Raw genomic sequence first — 19,888 nt, 5'->3', positions numbered from 1 at the left:
CAAGATGACAATAATCTTCGCTAAAGTTTCTGACCAGTATGTGAGCCTGTCTGTTGTTAGGGTGAATGATGACTTGGGCCACGCAGATTTGCCGCAAGAAAGGTAAGACGAATTGGCCTCCGCAATTATGGCATTCAGCACATCCTGTCCCAATTTGACAGTTACAAAGAGGCTGCTTCGAGGGGGCAGAGTCACAGAATTGTTCGCAATACGTAACGCTGTCTTCAACAATGTGTTTTCAGTTTCAGAACAAAAGAGCCATCGAATGACACAAGGAACTCACGGAAGTCAATGACTTCGTGAACATGCGGAAACACGAGGGCATACGTCGAGGACACGTGGAAACTTATGGCTCATACACTGCTGGGTGCGCCGCGCCACCATTACGGTCACGTACGGCTCGGACAACGATAACATCGAGAGGCCCAATGAATGCGTGTCCACAGTGTCGTGTACTTCCTGCAGGCAATGTCGCACACAGCACGTATACGTAAACTCGCATGTATTTTTTTTATATACACATCCCACTCATCGAGGCTATTCAGTAGTAGATGCACGCCAGAATTTCCTGTCTGTTCTTGATCATTGACATTCGATGTGGGAGCATCGAGTTCACTTCCGGTTTTGAGAAATATGTAGTCGGAAGGTATTGTTGAAGAAAGTTCATTTCCAGGATGATTGGCTGGGAGCACACAGGTAACGCAAGAAAAGACCTCTTGAAAGTCGACACACGGATTTGAACACGTGCAGTGCACATTGCAGTCGGCATCGCCACATAGCCACCTGCCGTGCGCAACTGGTGTCTTTGGCACGGTGTGGTAACTTTCCTCAACTCAGATGCCAGTGCGGCACTCGTAACAGAATAGTAGGCACTCGTAATAGAATAGAGATCAGTGTTTGCATGTGTCATACTCTCCTTTTTGTCATTTCAAAATTTTGTTTCAAACACTTGTGAATTCCCGCAAAATCTTTTTGTTTTTGTTTTTGTCTTTTTGTTTTTTGTTTGTTTGTTTGTTTTTTTTTATTTGATGTTACCCAGGGCTGTTTTTAGTTATGTCATCTTAAAGTGTAAGCGTAACTGCCATGTACTATCGCTTGAGTCTGCGCAAAAGCTTCTGTTGGCAATGATTCAATGTTCGTAGTTCTTTTCTGTGTCGCTAGGGGTATGGGTTATATATGATGTGCTGCTTCTGAAATAAAATTAGTTGCGAGTGTAGCGAGTGTCGTGTGTTCTTGTCCTCTTCGTCCCCGTGAAAATTGCGCTACTACACCATATGGTTAAATGATGTCTCACCAACTAGGCCAGCTCTCAACCCTACAAAATAGTAGGCATATATGTCAGCGAGTTTGTGACAGCGTGATTTTCAATGAGGACTGTGATATCGGCAAAAGCTTTTTTTCTTGTTGAAAAATAGTAAAAAAAATGTAATGTTCGTTGTCGGATCTTTGCCTCAAGGGGGATTCTTTTAAGTTTTGTCGGACAGTCGCTCCATCCCCAGAAGTCGTAGCTTCTAGTTTCCCCTTCGGGAACTCGGGGAACAGCTTCTGTAAAGAGCGGAGACGATGAGGGCATGCTGGGTGACGCAGACCGGCAAGACGATAGTGACCGCAACTGGTAGTGCTGAACAGTCGAAGACATTCGCTGGCAGGTAAGATAGGCCTCAAATTTGCGGGGGCATTCACATTAGCGTAGGCATCAAGCATCAGGGTGGAAGCCGCCGAGACAAAGTTGGTGGTACTGGCAGTTGCGATACACGTGGCCCACTTCGCCACATTAGACCGTTCTTTGACGAAAGCCATACGCTTGCCTTGCTAGCAGTTGGTTGTGAGTCGGGCAGCATATATGTGGGTGCGAAGGAGCCCTCGTGGTTCTCGTACTATGTTTTTGCAGCAACGCGAAGTAAACTCTTCCGAGTTTGCGTTGCAAAGTTTTTGCAACGCGAAGTACTCTTCGGAGCTGCGACCGTCGTCTCATTTTTTGATGTTAGCAACTCAAACGAAGTGGTCAAGCCAGTCATCCACATCATGTTTCTATGGAGTGGCCTCGGTGTCTGGGGAGCGTAAAAAACATGCCTGAGAGAAGAACAATGTGGATCGCTTGTCTGACTTGCCCTATTTGTCGTCGGAATCATCTTACCAAGTTCCGATGACAAAGGACCGAATTCGAGGGGCAGTCCTCGCAGGCAGCTGCTGCTTTTTTCCATGGGAGATGTCACTGTCACCAAGTTGCTAGAGGTGACGGCTAACACTTAAGAACGAAGGTACGTGTACCTAGCACGTCCACCAGTAATAGCGCGTGTGAAACAAGACGGTAATCCAGGTGTCGAGGTCTGCTCCAGAACCAAAACAGCAAAAATGTTCTTGCCAACAGCAGAAACGTGTCTGTGCCAGAGCAGGTAATTCATAAATTATATGTGTCATTATGGTCATTGAACTAATTTATGAATTAAATAGTGCATGTAAATACCAAAGACATGCAACAGCGCACCTAACTCCCCTGGATTACAGGCACATAAATGTGCATTGAGGTGGATGGGCACCCTCCTGTTGTGGTGGAGGCTTGATTGGTAGGTTCATGCAGATAATCGACAGAAAGGGAGATTCTTCAACCACGTCCATTAGTTTCAATTTTCGTAACAAATTGTTAGGGACAGTTTAATGGAACAGTTATACATGCCGCACGGGCACAGACAATGGCATTAACTTCCTCCCAATGCCTCAATATTTAATGCTTTTCACTTGAGCCCACTTGACTGAGACATGTGTAACCAGTGCTTGTTCAGTGCATTAAACATAATACATTTGAAATACTATCGATTGTGCCAAACATGTTCCACAAATGAGTTCTAACAGCATGTTATTTCCCAGTTGCATTATAGCAAAGTTCGCTTCAGAATTGCACAGCTTCAACGTGACCAGCTCTGTGTCAGATTCTAAGATTGAGATTCAATATGCAATGGCCATAGTTGCTGTGGCCATTGCATGTTGAATGTCAATCTTAGAATATGACACAGAGCTGGTTACGTTGAAGCTGTGCAATTCTGAAGCGAACTTTGCTGTAATTGATTCAACATGCAATGGCCACAGTTGCTGCGGCCAGTTGCAATGTTGTAAAAGACGGGAATAAACTGAAGCTAACGCCAACATAACACGATTCGATTACTTTCACTACTCGTGCATGCAGAGAAGAGTTGTTGAAGTGCGTATTTATATTCAATGATTAGCCTAAAATTGCTCACTTCAAAAGTCATTGTTATGGGCATCATCAGGTCAAATGCCATTAAGTTTACGAGAGTTGCAGCTTGGCCGAAACAAAAAAAAAATGTCATTCAGGAGCCCAATATCTTAGCTACTGAATGTCACTGTTTGTGCTTGTGTGGCACGGCTATCGACCTTCTTTTTGCTAAAACTAAAATAAAACTGTGCAGAGTACTAGTGAAATAGACAGGCAGGTGTTTGACTTGTCCTTTCCATATTTTTATTTAAGCTTCTTTTTTGTACCGACTAGCCCTCCAATGCACATTGTGTGTCCTCTATGCTTTCTCTGGCTTAATTGTCTGATTCATTTGGGTCTAACGTATAAATGAGGACTTACACTACAGCGCTGTGTATGGGTTGTTAATTAAAGGGGTTATGACACCCAATTTGCACCCAATATGTCGTATGCAAGTAATCTCTGGGTGTTCACAAACAAGCTGGTGAAATTTTATCGCAACTGGTCGCGCACCCGATTTGTAACAAGCATGAGCATGCAGATGGTTCGAGCAACTGACAGCTCTAGCGCACTCGTGAGCCGTGACTTAACGAGCCGCTTGCTTTGCTAGCGACATTATTCCAGCCAACGACTGTTTTGCATACAATGGAGCTGACAGCTTTTCTCTGCTCGACATTGAAAATTGAACGGTTTGTAGCTGCTGAAACCTAAGTAGGTAGAAGGCAACGACTCCTCTTGGTGAAGCACAGAACGGCACACACACACCATAGTAAAGGGGTGGGTGGGGTTTACAACCGGCGACTTCTTGGGCTTATCATGCAGTGCGGTCTATTTCTTGTATATGTACACGCACAATACACCACTCTATTTTCGCTGCAATTGGGTGGATGGCCGTGTCATAGCCCTTTCAACGTGCACTGTTTTATTCATAATGCTACACTAAGTTCCTAATTCTCAATACATGAAAACCTCGTTAGTTCGAAGTCACTGGGGCCTTGATAGAGCTTCAAATCAAGTGCATTTTTAAATCAGCGCAATATACAAAAAGTGAGATGCAAGGAACTTGGAATTAATCAAAGTAATCGGCGCTGTCGTCTGCTGTGCTGGCTAGCTCGCGGCTCCAACGGTTATATTTTTTAGCAATATCTGGTCTCAACTTTGCCGCAAAACGGGTGAATGGCAGACCTCGCCGCTGTCGCCGAAAAAAAAAAAAAAAAAAATCGCTGTTCGCGGTCCCCGCGCAAGTGTGGATAGGCGGTCGGTGGCCCGTATACAAATACACGCAGCGGCGGTTCGTTGCATGCGGTCTGAGCAGTTTGTTGGTGAATGAAACGCATTGACTACAGTTTAGTGTATCTAGGCTCTTATGTACTGAATCGATGCACGACGCCTATGCAACATTAACATTAGCCGCGAGTAAAGCGCATTCTGCCTTTCATACAGATGTTCCCCCTGGGTGACTCTCTTCACGCTTCCGTACTCTATCACGCCTTTGCTATGTTTGCACGGGGTTAGCTTGTGTTCCACCTGTTATGCACTGCTGTAGCATGACTGAACTACTCATTTACATTTTTGTCATTTGCATACTACAAAAAAGAGAGCAAGAAAGATTGTAGAAAGCTTGCATATCTGTGTGATTAGTGCACTACCACTGTTCAATCATTCGCATATGATTTTTTTGCTCTCATTCTGTTTACCCTGAAATGTGGGACAGTCGATAAATCTAGTCAAGAAAGCCGACGGCGTTTTGCACTACACTGCATTTACCATGTGTAAGCACATGTTCTTGCACCTGTAAAAATATAAAAATCTTATATAACAGTCATGTAGAAAGCTTTCATCGATGGATTGCGTGCATGACAGTGCTGCAACAAAGACCTGGTTAATGGGGCAAGCATTTCTTTTTCAGACAAAATATGACCATTGCCTCCCGTCAGTCACTAACAATGCCTCACAAACACTGAAGACAATGCAAAAAATGAAATTTTCAGTGAAATTATATGACATTATATATAAGGCATGCCGCCTGAATTAATTTTCAATGCCTGGGCTCTTTAAAGCGCTCCTAAATATACTAATCACATGGTTGCGCACGGTAACTCTGTTTTTTACAGCGAAAGCTGTTATGAGATCACAACTTGGGTCTCCCGCAGCGTTGTAGTTATTCGCCACTGCCGGTGTCCATAATCACATTGTGCAAAATTAGCAAAAAAAAAAAAAAAGACCTAGTACTAATGACACAGTGGGGCTCAAACCAGGGTCTGCTAGGTGCCAGCCCAGTATTCTACCACTTAGCTACGCCAGTGCTTGGGACTTCTTGGCAAACTTGCCCTAGGCAGGCTTGATGTTGGGAAAGGAATTGTGTTATTGTGAGTAACAAAGCGTTTTAGAATAAAAGAACAAGCAGGCGCCACACAATGCGAATAGTGTAACGGGTGGATCGTCCAATGCTCCAACCCACTACAGTAGCTTGTTCATGATCACTTAATAACTGTGGGGCATACCCACTTCTGGCTTGATTCCTCATCATCGTGAGCCACTGCATGAAGATTGCCACAGAATTCCTCGCAATAGTTTAGCAGATACCACGCTTCTCAGAAGAATTACAAAGGATAGCATAGGGAATGCCAGCCTACTACCCTAAAATTTTTATTAATGCCTTAGTGGGTACCCAGCAAGTGTGCTTGCAAAAGTTACCCAATGAGTGTTTAGAAAAAGCCCTGAAAGGCCGCTCTTCTAGCTTTCACTGTGACTGTGCTGCACCTTCCGCGCAGGCCTGGCGTTTTTAAGTACAGTTCAAGTGATGATGTGTAGCAGATTATGTGATAGTAATATTTCTATGTAGTGGTGCCATGACCAGATAAACACAACTAAGGCTCCTCGCATAATCGATTAACTACAGTGCCGTAGTTGTACACTTACAAAGAGTGTGCAAAAGCATAGCCTAGAGCCTGTTTTTCTTTTTTATATAACCATGTCACTATAAAACGCTGCATTCACACAGGATTTAATAGTCCTCATGTTTGGGAGAATATCAAGAGCATTTTGCGATGTGCTTGAAACAGAAAGCGGCACCTGCTCTGAAATTATTCTGGTGAATGGAGGGTACACCGACAATGAACAGCAGTCTGGAAAGTTGCACTCGCCGATCTTATTACAATGCATTAGCAGCCGAGCAAGACCAAATGCTTTCGTACGTCGTTTCAGGAATACGTAGAAACAGTTACACTCGCGCTGACATGACTAGACAAAACCCACTTTGAGAACTTGCAATGACGTATGCGCACATAGAATCACGACGTGGCTAGCAGACAATGCACAGAGCGATCCACACTTCACCTCTTGGCCAGTTGCTGCCAGGCGGCGACAATGCTCGATCTCGCGGCCAATTGGGATCACTAAAATTTACGCCTGTGAAAAACAAGTCATTTTCACTGCAACACAGTAGTGACACATGAGCAGCATGTTGCCTGCTTCTCGCTGTTTAAAAGAAGTGTACTTTCTTAGTGCGCAGAATGTTACAGAAAGAAGTTGGATAGGATGAAGCATTCTGCACACCAAGAAAGTATACTTCTTCTAGAATGCAATACCTATCAGCCCAAGTAGCCAGTCGTTTTAAGTCTTCTCATCTTTGTATCAACTGTGCTCTAAAAGAAAGGCCGGCAACAACATGCTTGAACGTGAAGAGCAAGGAAATTATCCGGTGGCAGTTTATTGATGCCCGTGGCAATGTTTATTTCAGGAAGCCTTCGATAGCAGTGTCACCCAAGCAGCTTGGTTTCTTGCGTACATGGTGATACACGGTATTAGTACCTGGTATGATAAGGTTTAGGTAGATGACATTGTCATGCATTTATCTGAAGGGTCCCTCGTGGTTATCTGTCTTCCTGAAGATTATGGCTTAAAAGAAGTCAGAGTTTGAAGATAAACATGTTGTTTCTAGCAGCGCTCTGTCCTGTCCATCTGCACCTTTTCTGTTTTCATACTTTGTCTCGGGCTCCTATAAATTTTTTCAGATGCATCACCAGGAAACTTGGAAATTGACATATATTTCCCGGTATCTTGCGGTACAAATGACTTTATGTGGGCTAGTGGAGTTGGGCTATGCTATGCAGCTGCCTTTTCAGCAATGCCTGGCATGTTTTCAGCTCCAAGGCTGCGAGGTGCGTGGACAGCTGTCTGGTCTGGAGGTGTTGCGGCCACGCTTGCGGGAGCTGACGGTGGAAAATGCACTTCTAGCCATGGCCGACTTATCGTGCATGCTGGTGGCGGGCGACATCTGGCAGACGGCAGCGTGGCCCCAAGTGCAGCGAGCACGCTTCAACCACAACAGCCTCAACGCTATCGACCTCAGCATGGTGAGTCCAGGGGGCCTTGCGTCGAACCGTGGTGGGGGTTGAGTGGTAGTGCTCCGTGGCATAGTTGCTTCATTCTGTAGTTGACAGTTTATTGTTACTGTTACTACTGAGGGATGTTTTGTGGGCCAATCCACTAAGCCTGTGTGATTTCTGTATAATTTTGCATAGTCAGTTGTTCACAACATTGCTGTGGACACAATATGAAAATATTGGAATGAATATGAGGCATTTAGATTAACTCTCCGACAAGTGATGTGACACAGCTGTGCATTTGGTCACGATGATGTGAGAACTACATTGCCGGACAGGCTGGCATTACACTGAAAGCTGCTGTGCAAGGATAAATAACTTGCATTGAGTGAGGCAGACGTGCACACAGGACTCTGCACATTTGCTGTAATTATTTTAATCTGAAGGAGCTACCTCGATGATCATTTCTAGCTGTTAAATGTAAGAAATCGTCTCTCATGAATTAATCTGTCATGGTTCTATAGCTTCTTTTTTCAAGTGCATTGACTTCTACAACACAATGTGCAACATTGATAACGTAAGAGCACATAGGGTCAGAACTGTTCTCAACTGAGGATTTGTTGTCTATGACATGCATGTATGTGTGAGTGCACGCGGAATGGAAGTTGAGAAAAGGCAAATAAAGTAGAGAACATGGAATAGACTGCAGTCTGCTGAACGGTTGTACATATTTTTGAAGAAGTTTATCTACTTATTGCTTGACTTTACTGTTTTTATAGTAGATGCAATAGATCTTTGGAAGGACTAATGTGTTGGTGTGGCTGTGTTTATCTAATATCACCGTATCATTAAGCAGGGGCAATGTGTTACTAGGTTCAAAGTCAGTCATTTAGTAATCTGTTATTCATTAAAATGCAGATACGAGAAAATGTACAGGTGAGGCTCCCATAGTCGAAGACTGTAGCGGGACCCTCGTTTATTAATTATAGTTAACAAGAAGTTTGAAAGAGAAAAAAGGGAGTGGTTGTATCTCGCGCTGTACTACAAGTCAGTTCAACGGTGAGTCATGACCCAGCTGTCCCTTTTGTGGTCTTCAAGTGCACTCCACGAGGTCCTCTGCCAAGATGTGTTTCTTTGTCGAAGTAGCTGCGTTTTGCAAAGTGTGTTGAAATTGGGTTTAACCACATGTCGTGTAGCATGCAATCAACCTTGGCTGGCTACCCAATCAGTTGTGCCGCATGCACAGCTGCCGCTTCTGCTGAAGTTTGAGAGAATCACTTTCTTCGTTTATTCTACTACATTACTTCAGAGATGGCCTGGTTTCTACCATCAACACTATTTATCATCTGTTCCTACTCATTGCTGTATTTTCCAGGAGAACATAGCACAAGTTGGGCTGTGTATTGTGTGACACGGGGTTAGCATTTGTTTGCTGCTGTACGTGTTATCCCTCGGCCACGCTGTACTGCTGTAGTAAAGCATGCCAGCGCTGCTGAGTGCGGGATAGCGTAACATCCAGATGTCAGCTGTTGGAATTTAATTCTGGTTTGCTTTTTTTTGGCTTCACTGCTGGTGCTCTCAATAGAGTGGATACATAAACAAAATTTCGGACACGGGGTTTACTCCCCAAGGTACATGCTAGCACGTTGCATCTCTCCCCACATATATAATAAAGACCACCACGCATTTGTTCTTTGTGAATGAGGCACCCGTTTTGCACGCCAAACGTCGATTCTGTTTTTTTTTACTCTTTATTTGGCGAGTGTACGTTTTCTTGAACAGTGATTCTTCCTCGCTGAGTTTTTCTCAAACTCCAGACTTCAATTTGCAATGAATGCCACACAATAAGTCAATTTATTTGCCATTCATTGCTTCGACATTGTTGGGCTTCTTTCTCATTTCTTGTGTATTTATTTCTGCTGCAGAGCTGTTAAGTGTGATCCTTCAGAAGCACGAACTGCTGGGCAAGCAGGTAATTCATCCTAACTGAATGCGCAAAAAAAAAAATTGGAAGTACGAAAGGAAGGCACCTGGACACAACGCACACTAACAACTGAAACTTTGTTCGAGAAAACATACATATATAGGCGGTTACAAGAACACGTGCAGTGGAAGTAAATGATTAGATGAGCAGACAAATTGTATGAATGATGCGCTTCCACAAAAGCTACCTCAGCCGGAAGTAACATAACTGAAGGCTGCACGACACATGAATCTTCAGTTTTGTTGATGAGATACACCTCTTCATTTAGCTGTAACTACCGTATCATCAAACAAGGGCACGCAGCTGCACTCTCTACGATGCAATGATAGGTTAGAGCATGGTTGTTCCTTCAGAGAAGCTTTGTGATCCATAATTCTATTATTGATACAATGCCTCGTCTGTGTAAAATAAAACTTCCCACACGACAACGGAGTGCGGTACACCACAGCAAAGGCGCAGTCGACCTCTTTGGCCCTGTGCCTGACCTTACAAGTACTGTTGCCATGCCACTCAACCTCCATCCTCCTAGCACTAGCAACTGCTGCGCAAATGCTGCCCAAAAGGTTGCCGGCCAAAAAGGAAACATCGCAACCGTACCTTGCTCCGACTTTCTTTAAGCGATGTGAGACACCATGTAGGTACAGGATGCTGGCAACCGGCAGTTCTTTTGAGCACCTACCAAGCACGGAGCCTCATGCCTGCGCTTTAACATCTTGCAGAACCCTTTCAGCCAGCCTAGCCAAACGGTCCTCGGGAAACCTAGACAGCTTGAGCCTATCAATTTGCTTCCTAAGGCATTCCCCCATCCTGTGCGGGCAAGGCTTCTTGAGCGCTGCCTTTGAACATGTCGTTGCAACAGCATTCTTTACAACTTTAGAGTGGCCGGACCGAAAATGACACCCATTCAAAAGCACCTTCAAATCTTAAAACTCAATGCACTTGTCCTGTGGGAGCTCGAAGGCAAACTCAAACGTCCTTGAAAATCTTAAGCACATTCATGCACAATTGCACACACCCATTGGAATTCACAAACACATGATAATCATCAACATATTTAAACAACTTAACAACAACACCTTCCAGGGCCGTATCCAGGTCACGATCAACAGAACTTAAGAAAATTTCACCCAGAGTGGATGCAACACTCGACCCAATACAAACAGCAGACCTTGGAGTATATACGTCTCCTTTCCATCCGATTATAGTTGAGGACAAGTACGCAGTCAAAAGCTTCAAGAACGAAGCCACAGACACACCACACTTGTCCAGAAATTTAAGTTCGTCATTGTGAATCTGAATGCAGTCCTTTACAGACTTTAACGACCCACTCTGTGGCAAGGAGTAGAAAAGGTCCTCTACGTCCACAATGTACCCTGACAGGGACTGCGGGGCAGCATTCATTAGGAAACAAGTCACTAGCTCAGAGTTCTTGACCCAGAATGGGTCCACCGAACGCAAGCGAGACAGATGTTTTTGTAGGAATGTGAAAACCTCATACTGCCAAGTACATCGCTCGAAAACTAAAGCGGGACGGTGCGTCTGGTTTGTGGGTCTTCACTGTGAAGAACATTTGACACAGCGAACCTTTTTCCTTTTTCACTGCAGCGCATAGCTTATCCAACTGTAGATAATGCAGCCGAGCCATCACCCGTTTTTTAACATCCTCCGGCTTCTTATCCATTCCCTTGAGATTCTGCTCGATGGCCCGCAAGGCCTTCTCCTGGAACTAGCACTCGGGCATCACAGCGAAAGAGCGCTCCTTGCCACACAGGCACATAATGCCTGGAGAAGTATAGGGCATGGGATGAGAAGTGGGTGTGAATGTCAAGACAGAAAATGGACACCAGCAGGATTCGAACCTGTGGCCTTCGAAGGTCCCAGATTCAAATCCTGCCGGTGGCAAGTTATCTTTTCGTCCACTTTTCTTTCTCCACATTTACAACTACTTCTCATAACATCCATAACATCCCCTATACTTCTCCAGCCATTGTGCCTGTTAGTTGCCCTTCATATTGTCTAACGAAGAAAACTAGTAGGCTTGGTCGAATAGTGGATTATAGGCTTGAAGCGAAGACGAAGCGAATAGTGGTTTTGGTCGAATAATTTCGAATGGAACTTGAATAGTATATAGTATATATATAAGATATGAAGAAAAATGGGCATATGTATCATGATCTAACTAACCTGCAAAATATTTTTTTTATAATTTGAAATAGGGACTCTATGCAAATGCCTTGTCTTGTTTTCATTAAAAAGAAATAGAAAAAGCATTGAGTAGTAGCAGAGTTTAACTTTCGGTAGGATGCGAGTGATAACCTGTAAAATACACGACTTAAAAATTTATACTTAGAACATATAAGCACTCAGAAGAAGCTTATAAGCTTAAAAGAAATGTTGAATTAATTGAGGGTAATATGTTCCCCGCAGGTCGCGGGTTCGAATCCCGGCTGCGGCGGCTGCATTTCCGATGGAGGCGGAAATGTTGTAGGCCCGTGTGCTCAGATTTGGGTGCACGTTAAAGAACCCCAGGTGGTCGAAATTTCCGGAGCCCTCCACTACGGCGTCTCTCATAATCATATGGTGGTTTTGGGACGTTAAACCCCACATATCAATCAATCAATCGAGGGTAATATGTTCACTTAAAGGGGCCCTGCAACACTTTTTCAAGTAGCAATGGAATGGATCCACTAAATAAGCTTATTGCCTCACGAATTCTCCTCCGCAAAAATTTTTAGAATCCTTCCAGTTCAAGTGGAGTTGCAAAGATTTGTCATACATTACAATTGCATTCTCCCTTCTTGTCCTGACAAGAGTGCTGAAAGCTGAAGAGAAATGATGGCATGGGGAAAGAAAATACATCACGAGCACCTCATGACCTTGAGCACTTTCTCTCTCTTTTTTTTTTCTTCAAATAAGAAGCTTTTCAGTGTGATCGCGCACGTACGTGTGGGCAAGTGCCGGCCTCCCGCGGCGGCCCAAGTAATGACCGAGCGCGCCATGCTCAAAAAACCAAGGGCTTATACAATGGCTACAACAAGTTATTTTTGAGCAATTTTTAGCTGAATTTCAGAATTTATTGTGATTTGCAGGCTGGGTGCTGTGCTGTAATAATTGCTCGCCTATAGGCCCGCTGATAACGAACCTGAGCGTGACACGGCATCCGTTCGCTATATCATAACGTTCATAGTAAATGAAACAGCTTTAAAAGAAGTTGCCAATAAAAACACGAATTTTTTTCCCTGAAAAAAGTCCGTGATGCATGTGTTTCAAATAGCATAAGCATGGGATGGTCTCAAGTTTATTTAAAGCGGCAGCGTGCTCTTTGCCGAGGCCCGTGGCATATACAAGCTGCCTGAAGTTATTAATGTAGCCAATCCCTTCAAGTATGGGTGAGGGAACTGGCTCTAAATATTCGTCGTCCTTACCATCTGATTTCTCCAAATCGCTCTTGCCGTGCACTTCATTCACAATGCCCTCATTCGTGAATGGTTCCACAGTGTTGGCATCATCGTCGTCCGTAATGAAATCATCGCAACAGATGTCCTGTCTTCTGATGTTGTAGTCGACGATGCGCTGCCACACATCGCCGCCGAAGTGGTCCTGTTCGGAAGCTTCAGGCTCGGCTTCGAGTCCGACATCAACGAAGTCAGCCTCGCGAAAACAGTTTCGCACACATGTAGCTGTCACCATCGCCCACGAAGCCTTCACCATCTCCCCAGCTGAATACAGCGATACACTACGTCACAAGTTGGCTGTCGGGAAGTGAACAGATGTGATGAGCAAGGGCTCCACAACGCGGCACTTATAATAAGTCTTAAAACGTGCAGATTATGCCCCATTCGAGCGGTCACACTTTCAACGTTTTGTAGAGCGGCAGAAAAAAAGGGCAGAAGGCATCCCGCTCACCATCCTGACCAGACATACACGCCAACAGCGAGCAAGACACGCACGCGTGGAATCGCTCTGAGCCCGTTTCTAGTCAGAAATAGAAAATTCTGAATTTGTAGTGTGGCTGGCGTCGCCCCGCCGTGGTGATCTAGTGGCTAAGGTACTCGGCTGCTGACCAGCAGGTCGCGGGATCGAATCCCGGTTACGGCGGCTGCATTTCCGATGGAGGCGGAAATGTTGTAGGCCCGTGTGCTTAGATTTGGGTGCACGTTAAATAACTCCAGGTGGTCGAAATTTCTGGAGCCCTTCACTATGGCATCTCTCGTAATCATATGGTGGTTTTGGGACGTTAAACCCCACATATCAATCAATCAGTGTGGCTGGCGTCGAGAAACGGTGGAGATGGGCGGAGTTGCAATAGAGAGGAGAGCAGACTCGCAAGAGACATGCGAATGAGTTGCGATAGAGTGATTAAAAAGGAGCATATGATGGGAAAGCGACCTTGAAAACTAAAACACATGGGAAGAAGGCAGGCCAGGTAGCTTGCTTATAGTGTCCATGAAACACGCGACATACGCATAGTGAAATTTGGGGAGAGCGGTCTCTGCTTGCAGAGGTCAAAGAATTACATAGTGGGGCCGGAGGACTTGCTTGGCCCTGCCGACTTCGATAATTCGTGATTCGTTCCGTCTACTAGCCGTTTTTACGCTTCCAAACGTGTGTGCAGGGCATGCTGAGCCGAATGCAAAGTGAGCGAGAACAGCATCTAAATAAGGAACGAATCGTGAATTTGTCATTCTTGGTAAGGTAGTACAAGCGCGTGCACTGGAACGATACGATACCAATGCCAACAAGACACAGACGCAGATGATCGGGTACAGTCGATGTTAGCAAATGGTCTGGTCACTCAAGGCTGGCGATGCCAATGATAGCACAAGGAAACCAGCGATTGAAAACTGAGGGGCGACTAGTTGGCCAATTGGTTTTTGATAGATCTGTGACAGTGTGAAAACACGGGCCTTGTCTGATGATGCTCAGAGTAGCGGGGAGGGGGCAAAGGAAGGAGGGGGTGTGTAACAAAATCTGTCAGGAAAACAACTAGAGGGCTGCGGAGACAGGGTCGGTACTTTGAAATTATTGTCACGGAGTTGTGATGTGGACGAATGAAGCAGACTGCAGGTCTAATAATAAACTTAATAAATTTGGGCGAACCTGTGCCGGTAAAGGGAAAGTCTTGCACTGATAGCTGCCAACAGAGCTTCAACAGACTATCATCTGATAAGCAGCTTAGCGCGTGGGCATTTATACACTTGCCATTGAATGTGCTAGCGTTATCACTAGCGGGAGATGTAGGTTCCACAATAATCTGAATTGTTCACCAAGTGGGCGTGATCTTAGCAAAATGATCTACTACAGCCTGGAAGCTTTTCCAACATCGTAGGTGCGGTTTGTGCTGAACTTAGTGTAACGGAGTGATAACAAAACTTCTGGAAAAGAACGTGGCATCACACCCCTCTGAAAAAAGCATCGTCTCGATGCTTTAACAAAAGACAAAGGTACACTAATAAAGACAATAAACTATAAGTACAAGCAATAAAGCATAACAACAACAAAATAGAGTCCTCAGGTTTGCGCATGAAATGGCTTGAGGCGCACGACATGGACGACTTCAGGTCGAGCACGGCGTCGTTGAGAGTTCGTAATGCCGTTGAGAACAACCTCGTAGTCGAGTGGGCTGAGACATCGAACTATGTACTCTGTATGGTTCGAAGTACCGTCATAGAAGTTTTTCACTGAGTCCACGTCGGCGTATCGGCGTCCATACCCTAACGCTTTCACCGGGCTGGTACTCCACAAAGCTTCGTCGAAGATTGTAATAACGGCTGTCGGCCCCCTTCTGATTCTTGATGTGCAGGCGGGCGAGTTGACGAGCTTCTTCCGCGTGCTGAAGGTAGACAGTGACATCAAGGTTTTCTTCATCAGCGACATTTGGCAGTGTGGCGTCGAGCGTCGTCATTTTCCTTCTGTTGACCAACTTGTATGGCGTCATCTGCATTGTTTCTTGTACGGCGGTGTTGTACACAAAGATCACATACGGAAGGATTGAATCCCACGTCTTGTGCTTGACTACATCGACGTACATGGCCAGCATATCGGCGATGGTCTTATTGAGAAGCTCGGTGAGGCCATTGGTCTGTGGATGGTAGGCGGTGGTCCTGCAGTGACTTGTCTGGCTCAACCTTAGGATTGCCTGAGTTAGGTTCACCGTAAAGACCGTACCTCTGCCTGTGATGAGAACTTCTGGAGCTCTGTGATGCCAGACAATGTTCTCGACAAAGAACTTTGCTACCTCGGTGGCATTGCCTTTGGGCGTAGTGCGTTTCGGCGTAGTGGGTAAGATAGTCGATAGCTATGACGATCCATTTGTTTCCAGAGTTTGACGTTGGGAACGGCCCCAGTAGGTCCATGTCGATTTGCTGAAACGGTCGGCTAGGTAGCTCGATAGGCTGGAGAAGTCCGGCTGGCCTAGTTTGCGGTATCTATCGTCGTTGACAGTCTCGACATGTCCTAACGTAATGAGTGACGTCAGCGGCAAGTCATGGCCAGTAATACTTCTCCTGTATTCTCGCGAGTGTACGCGAAAAACCAAGGTGTCCAGCCGTCGGGTCGACGTGTGGAGCATCCATAACTTCTGGACGTAATGCTGAAGGAACTATGAGGAGGTAGTTGGCCCGATGTGGTGAAAAGTTTTTCTTACCAAGGATGCTGTTACGCAAGAAAAACAACGTCAGCCCTCGCTTGAATACCTTTGGAACACCGGCAGCCTTTCCCTCTAGGTATTTCACAAGGCCCTTGATGTCAGGGTCAGCACGCTGTCGTTCTGCAAAATAATCGACGATTAAGGTTCCCAGGAAGCATTCGTCATCCTCCTTGTCCTGCGGCGGTGGGTCGATGGGGGCACAAGACAGGCAGTCGGCGTCAGTGCCTTCACCCAGACTTGTAAAGGACGGTGATGTCAAATTCCTGAACCCCCGCAGGGGCGCCTGCGCAAGTAGGCGTTTGGTGTGTAGCGACACCACGGACCCGAGCTAACGGGGGAGTTTCGGCTCCCTCTCACGCCTAGCCGTGCGTGGCTTTGCCGTGTCCGGGGAAAAGGGGATCCTGGGGGTTGAGCCAATGCTGGGTGATTGGACCTTTAAGGCCCCCCGGCAGAGGCAACACACCCCTTTGGCCCCGGCTTCACGTAGACGGCACCCCTGGGCTGACCCACCCAGGGAAAATCGGCAGTCGCCTTTTCCTATCCCTCTCTCCCTGCATCTTCGTCTTTATCTCTTACTATTTATCTGTCCTGTCTTCTACTCTCTTCCGTTTACTTCAAAACTTCCTGGCGGCTAGGGTTAACCCTGTGCAAATAGCCTACCTTGGTCTAGGCGCATTGGGTTATAGTGGCGTTGTACGGCTGGCGTCTGCAGTTTTCAGCATCTGTAAACTTGTAGCGTCCCCCCTCGTTAGGCTCCGTGGTGGGTGGCCGCCAACGCTGCTGAACAAAAATAAGAAAGGCATGCATGGAGCATTCCCCTTACTGTCTGATCGTACCGGCTTAAAGCGGGTAGTTATATCTGGTTATAGCAGCGATGTATGACTGGCGCCTTCAAGTGTTCTACCTTGTAGCGTCCCCCTGTTGGGCTCGGTGGTGGGTGGTCACCGTCGCCGCCGAACATGAAATGCACCACATGGCAAAATCTTTCCCCCCTCTCAATGATCGGTCCCCGAAAAGGAACCGCACCTATGAAATCTCCAAACGAACCGGAAGTGATTGTGACCACTTCCCATGATTTCTAGTCATACACTCTCTGGCAGATAACGTCTCTGTTGCAGGACTGTCGGTTTTCCTGATAGCTAAAACCCTTGCTAACCTAATAGGCAAAAAGTATGACGCAAAGAAACTGTCATCCGGTGATCTTCTTGTTGAAGTAAGCCAGAAACAGCATGCAAACACTCTCCTTAAACAGAAGCAGTTCGCCCACCTGGACGTGTCTTATCACCCCCCACCGCAGTCTTAACACTGTTCAAGGCGTCATTTCACAACGTGATCTGATGCGAGAAACTGAAGCTGACCTCCTTGAAGGCTTTCGAGAGCAAGGCGTAGTCGCCATCCGGCGGATAACCATCAGGCGAAACAATGAAGAAGTGGTGACGCCTCATATAGTACTAACATTTAACCGCTCCATCCTGCCAGAATCTGTGAAAGCTGCATTCCTTCACTGCAAAGTCCGCCCCTACATACCCAATCCTAGAAGGTGCTACAAATGCCAGAAATATGGACATGGATCGAACACCTGTCGCGGAAAACAAACATGTGCAAAATGTGGTGATCATGAGCACCCTACCGAGAGCTGTACTTCCACGCAAACAGAGTGCCCTAACTGTCACGGGCCGCACGCAGCATACTCGCGGACATGTGAAATTTTCAAGAAAGAAAAGGAAATCATCCAGATAAAAGTAACGGAAAACATCACATTCTCTGAAGCCCGAAAGAAGGTGTCGCTCTTCTCTGGAAGAACATACGCTGACGCAGCGCGCCAAGGGGCCGGGCGGCGTCTAGTAACCGTGGGCACGCAGTACAGCTTTGCTGATGCGTGCACATCTCGGCCCCCCACCAAGCAGCCGCAGGCTGCACCAACGTTCGAAGTCTCGCAGGTCCACCTCCATCAGACCTCGGAGACAAAAGAGACAATCCAAACCCCGCAGGTCAACCTCCGAGAGACCTCGGGGACGACGCAGACAACTGAGAGGGCACCTGTCCCTCTTGAGAAACCTCCGTCAGCCTCCGAGTGTTCACAGGGGGCCATGGATGTGACACCGGCGTCGTCAGCGTCTCCGATGCTCACGGAATCCACCCCATTGAAGCAGAGCCCAACAGAACGCCTCAGAGGGAAGAAACACCCTCCAGTCCAGGCGCCTGACAAACGCGGCAAAGTCTGAATAACCCTCCTACCTTTCTTCTTTCTCAAAAATGGCTGCTGAGAGTATCATCTACTGGAACTGCCGAGGTCTACTGAAAAACCTGGATGACATTTATGAAATACTTGCGCAACACCAACCTAACATACTTTGCCTGCAGGAGACACACTTAAACTCAACACACACTAACTTTCTAAGAAGATATGCGGTATACCGAAAGGACAGGCATGGCACTGCCCATTCATCTGGCGGTGTCGCTATCGTGGTGCAGAAAGCACTACCGTCCCAAAACCTCACTCTGGTCACTGACTTAGAGGCAGTGGCAATACGAACCCTTATCTTTGGACGAATGACAACCGTGTGCTCATTATATATCCCTCCAGATTACCGCCTGTCTACTAAAGAGTTTGAAACTCTAGTTGACCAGCTCCCGCATCCATTCCTCTTGCTTGGAGATTTTAATGCGCACAACCCCCTATGGGGATGCACAAGAACAGATTCTCAAGGCTCCTTAATCGAAAACTTCCTCTTGTACTCCGGCTCCTGTATATTTAACAAAAAAGAACCAACGTACTTTAACGCAGCAGGCAACTCATACACAGCCGTAGATCTTGCTATCGGCTCTCCTTCACTCATGGCAACCATAGATTGGCCTGTTATTCATAACCTCTATGGAAGTGATCATTTTCCTGTCTGCCTAAAACACACAGGAAGTACAAATAAGATGACTACAAATGTATTCAGGTTTAGAGAACAGGATGCTGACTGGACAAAATTCCGAGAACTTACAGTACTGTCGCGTTCTTCTATTGAAAACCTAGACATTGATGACTGTGAAGCATTGGTCGTACTTCATATCATACAGGCCGCAGAGCAATCGATCCCACAGACATCTGACAAGACGCGAAACAAACGACGGCCCTGGTGGAATGCGGAGTGCAAAAAAGCTCGCGAGAACCAAAACAAAGCTTGGTCGAAATTTCGCAGGTACCCGACAGCTGACAACCTGATGAACTTCAAGCGTGCAAAAGCAAATGGTAGGCGTATCCGACGAGAATCAAAGAGGCAGAGCTGGCAGTCCTTCCTCTCGTCAGTTAACTCCTATACTGATACGCATAGGGTGTACAACAGAGTAAGAGCACTTCAAGGGCACAGCACTCATCCGGTCCCTCTCGTCAGTACTGCTGGTGATACGCTGGAACGCCAGGCAGATGCCATAGGCCAACACCTTGAGTATATCTTCAGCTCAGCACATTATACAGAGTCCTTTAAACGACACAAGCTTGCTGAGGAACGTAAGCCCATTCGTGATAGAAGGCCATCTGCTGGAGGCTACAATACTCTGTTTACCATCGACGAATTGAAGGCAGTGCTGGCAACATGTGGCAACTCAGCTGCAGGCCAAGACAAGATTACATATGGCATGCTGAAACACTTACACGAACACACGCTTGATGTCATTCTCTTACTGTTCAACAGTGTATGGTCCTCCGGGCATCTACCCAAGGC

The 19,888-nt window shown here is 46.2% G+C and overlaps 1 protein-coding gene across 3 annotated transcripts in view; it reads left to right on the top strand.

Moving 5' to 3' along the window:
- Positions 1-19,888, top strand: part of LOC119166710 (nischarin) — a 289,672-nt gene that overhangs the window by 120,149 nt on the left and 149,635 nt on the right. For all 3 annotated transcript variants that reach the window (XM_075882435.1, XM_075882433.1, XM_075882434.1), the window contains exon 6: positions 7,363-7,572. In XM_075882435.1, the coding sequence (XP_075738550.1) occupies positions 7,363-7,572 (210 nt within the window). The remainder of the gene's footprint in view (positions 1-7,362; positions 7,573-19,888) is intronic.

Source organism: Rhipicephalus microplus, unplaced genomic scaffold (genome assembly GCF_043290135.1).
Source record: "Rhipicephalus microplus isolate Deutch F79 unplaced genomic scaffold, USDA_Rmic scaffold_12, whole genome shotgun sequence".
Lineage (NCBI taxonomy): Eukaryota > Metazoa > Arthropoda > Arachnida > Ixodida > Ixodidae > Rhipicephalus > Rhipicephalus microplus.
This window is presented reverse-complemented; position numbering and strand designations above follow the sequence as displayed.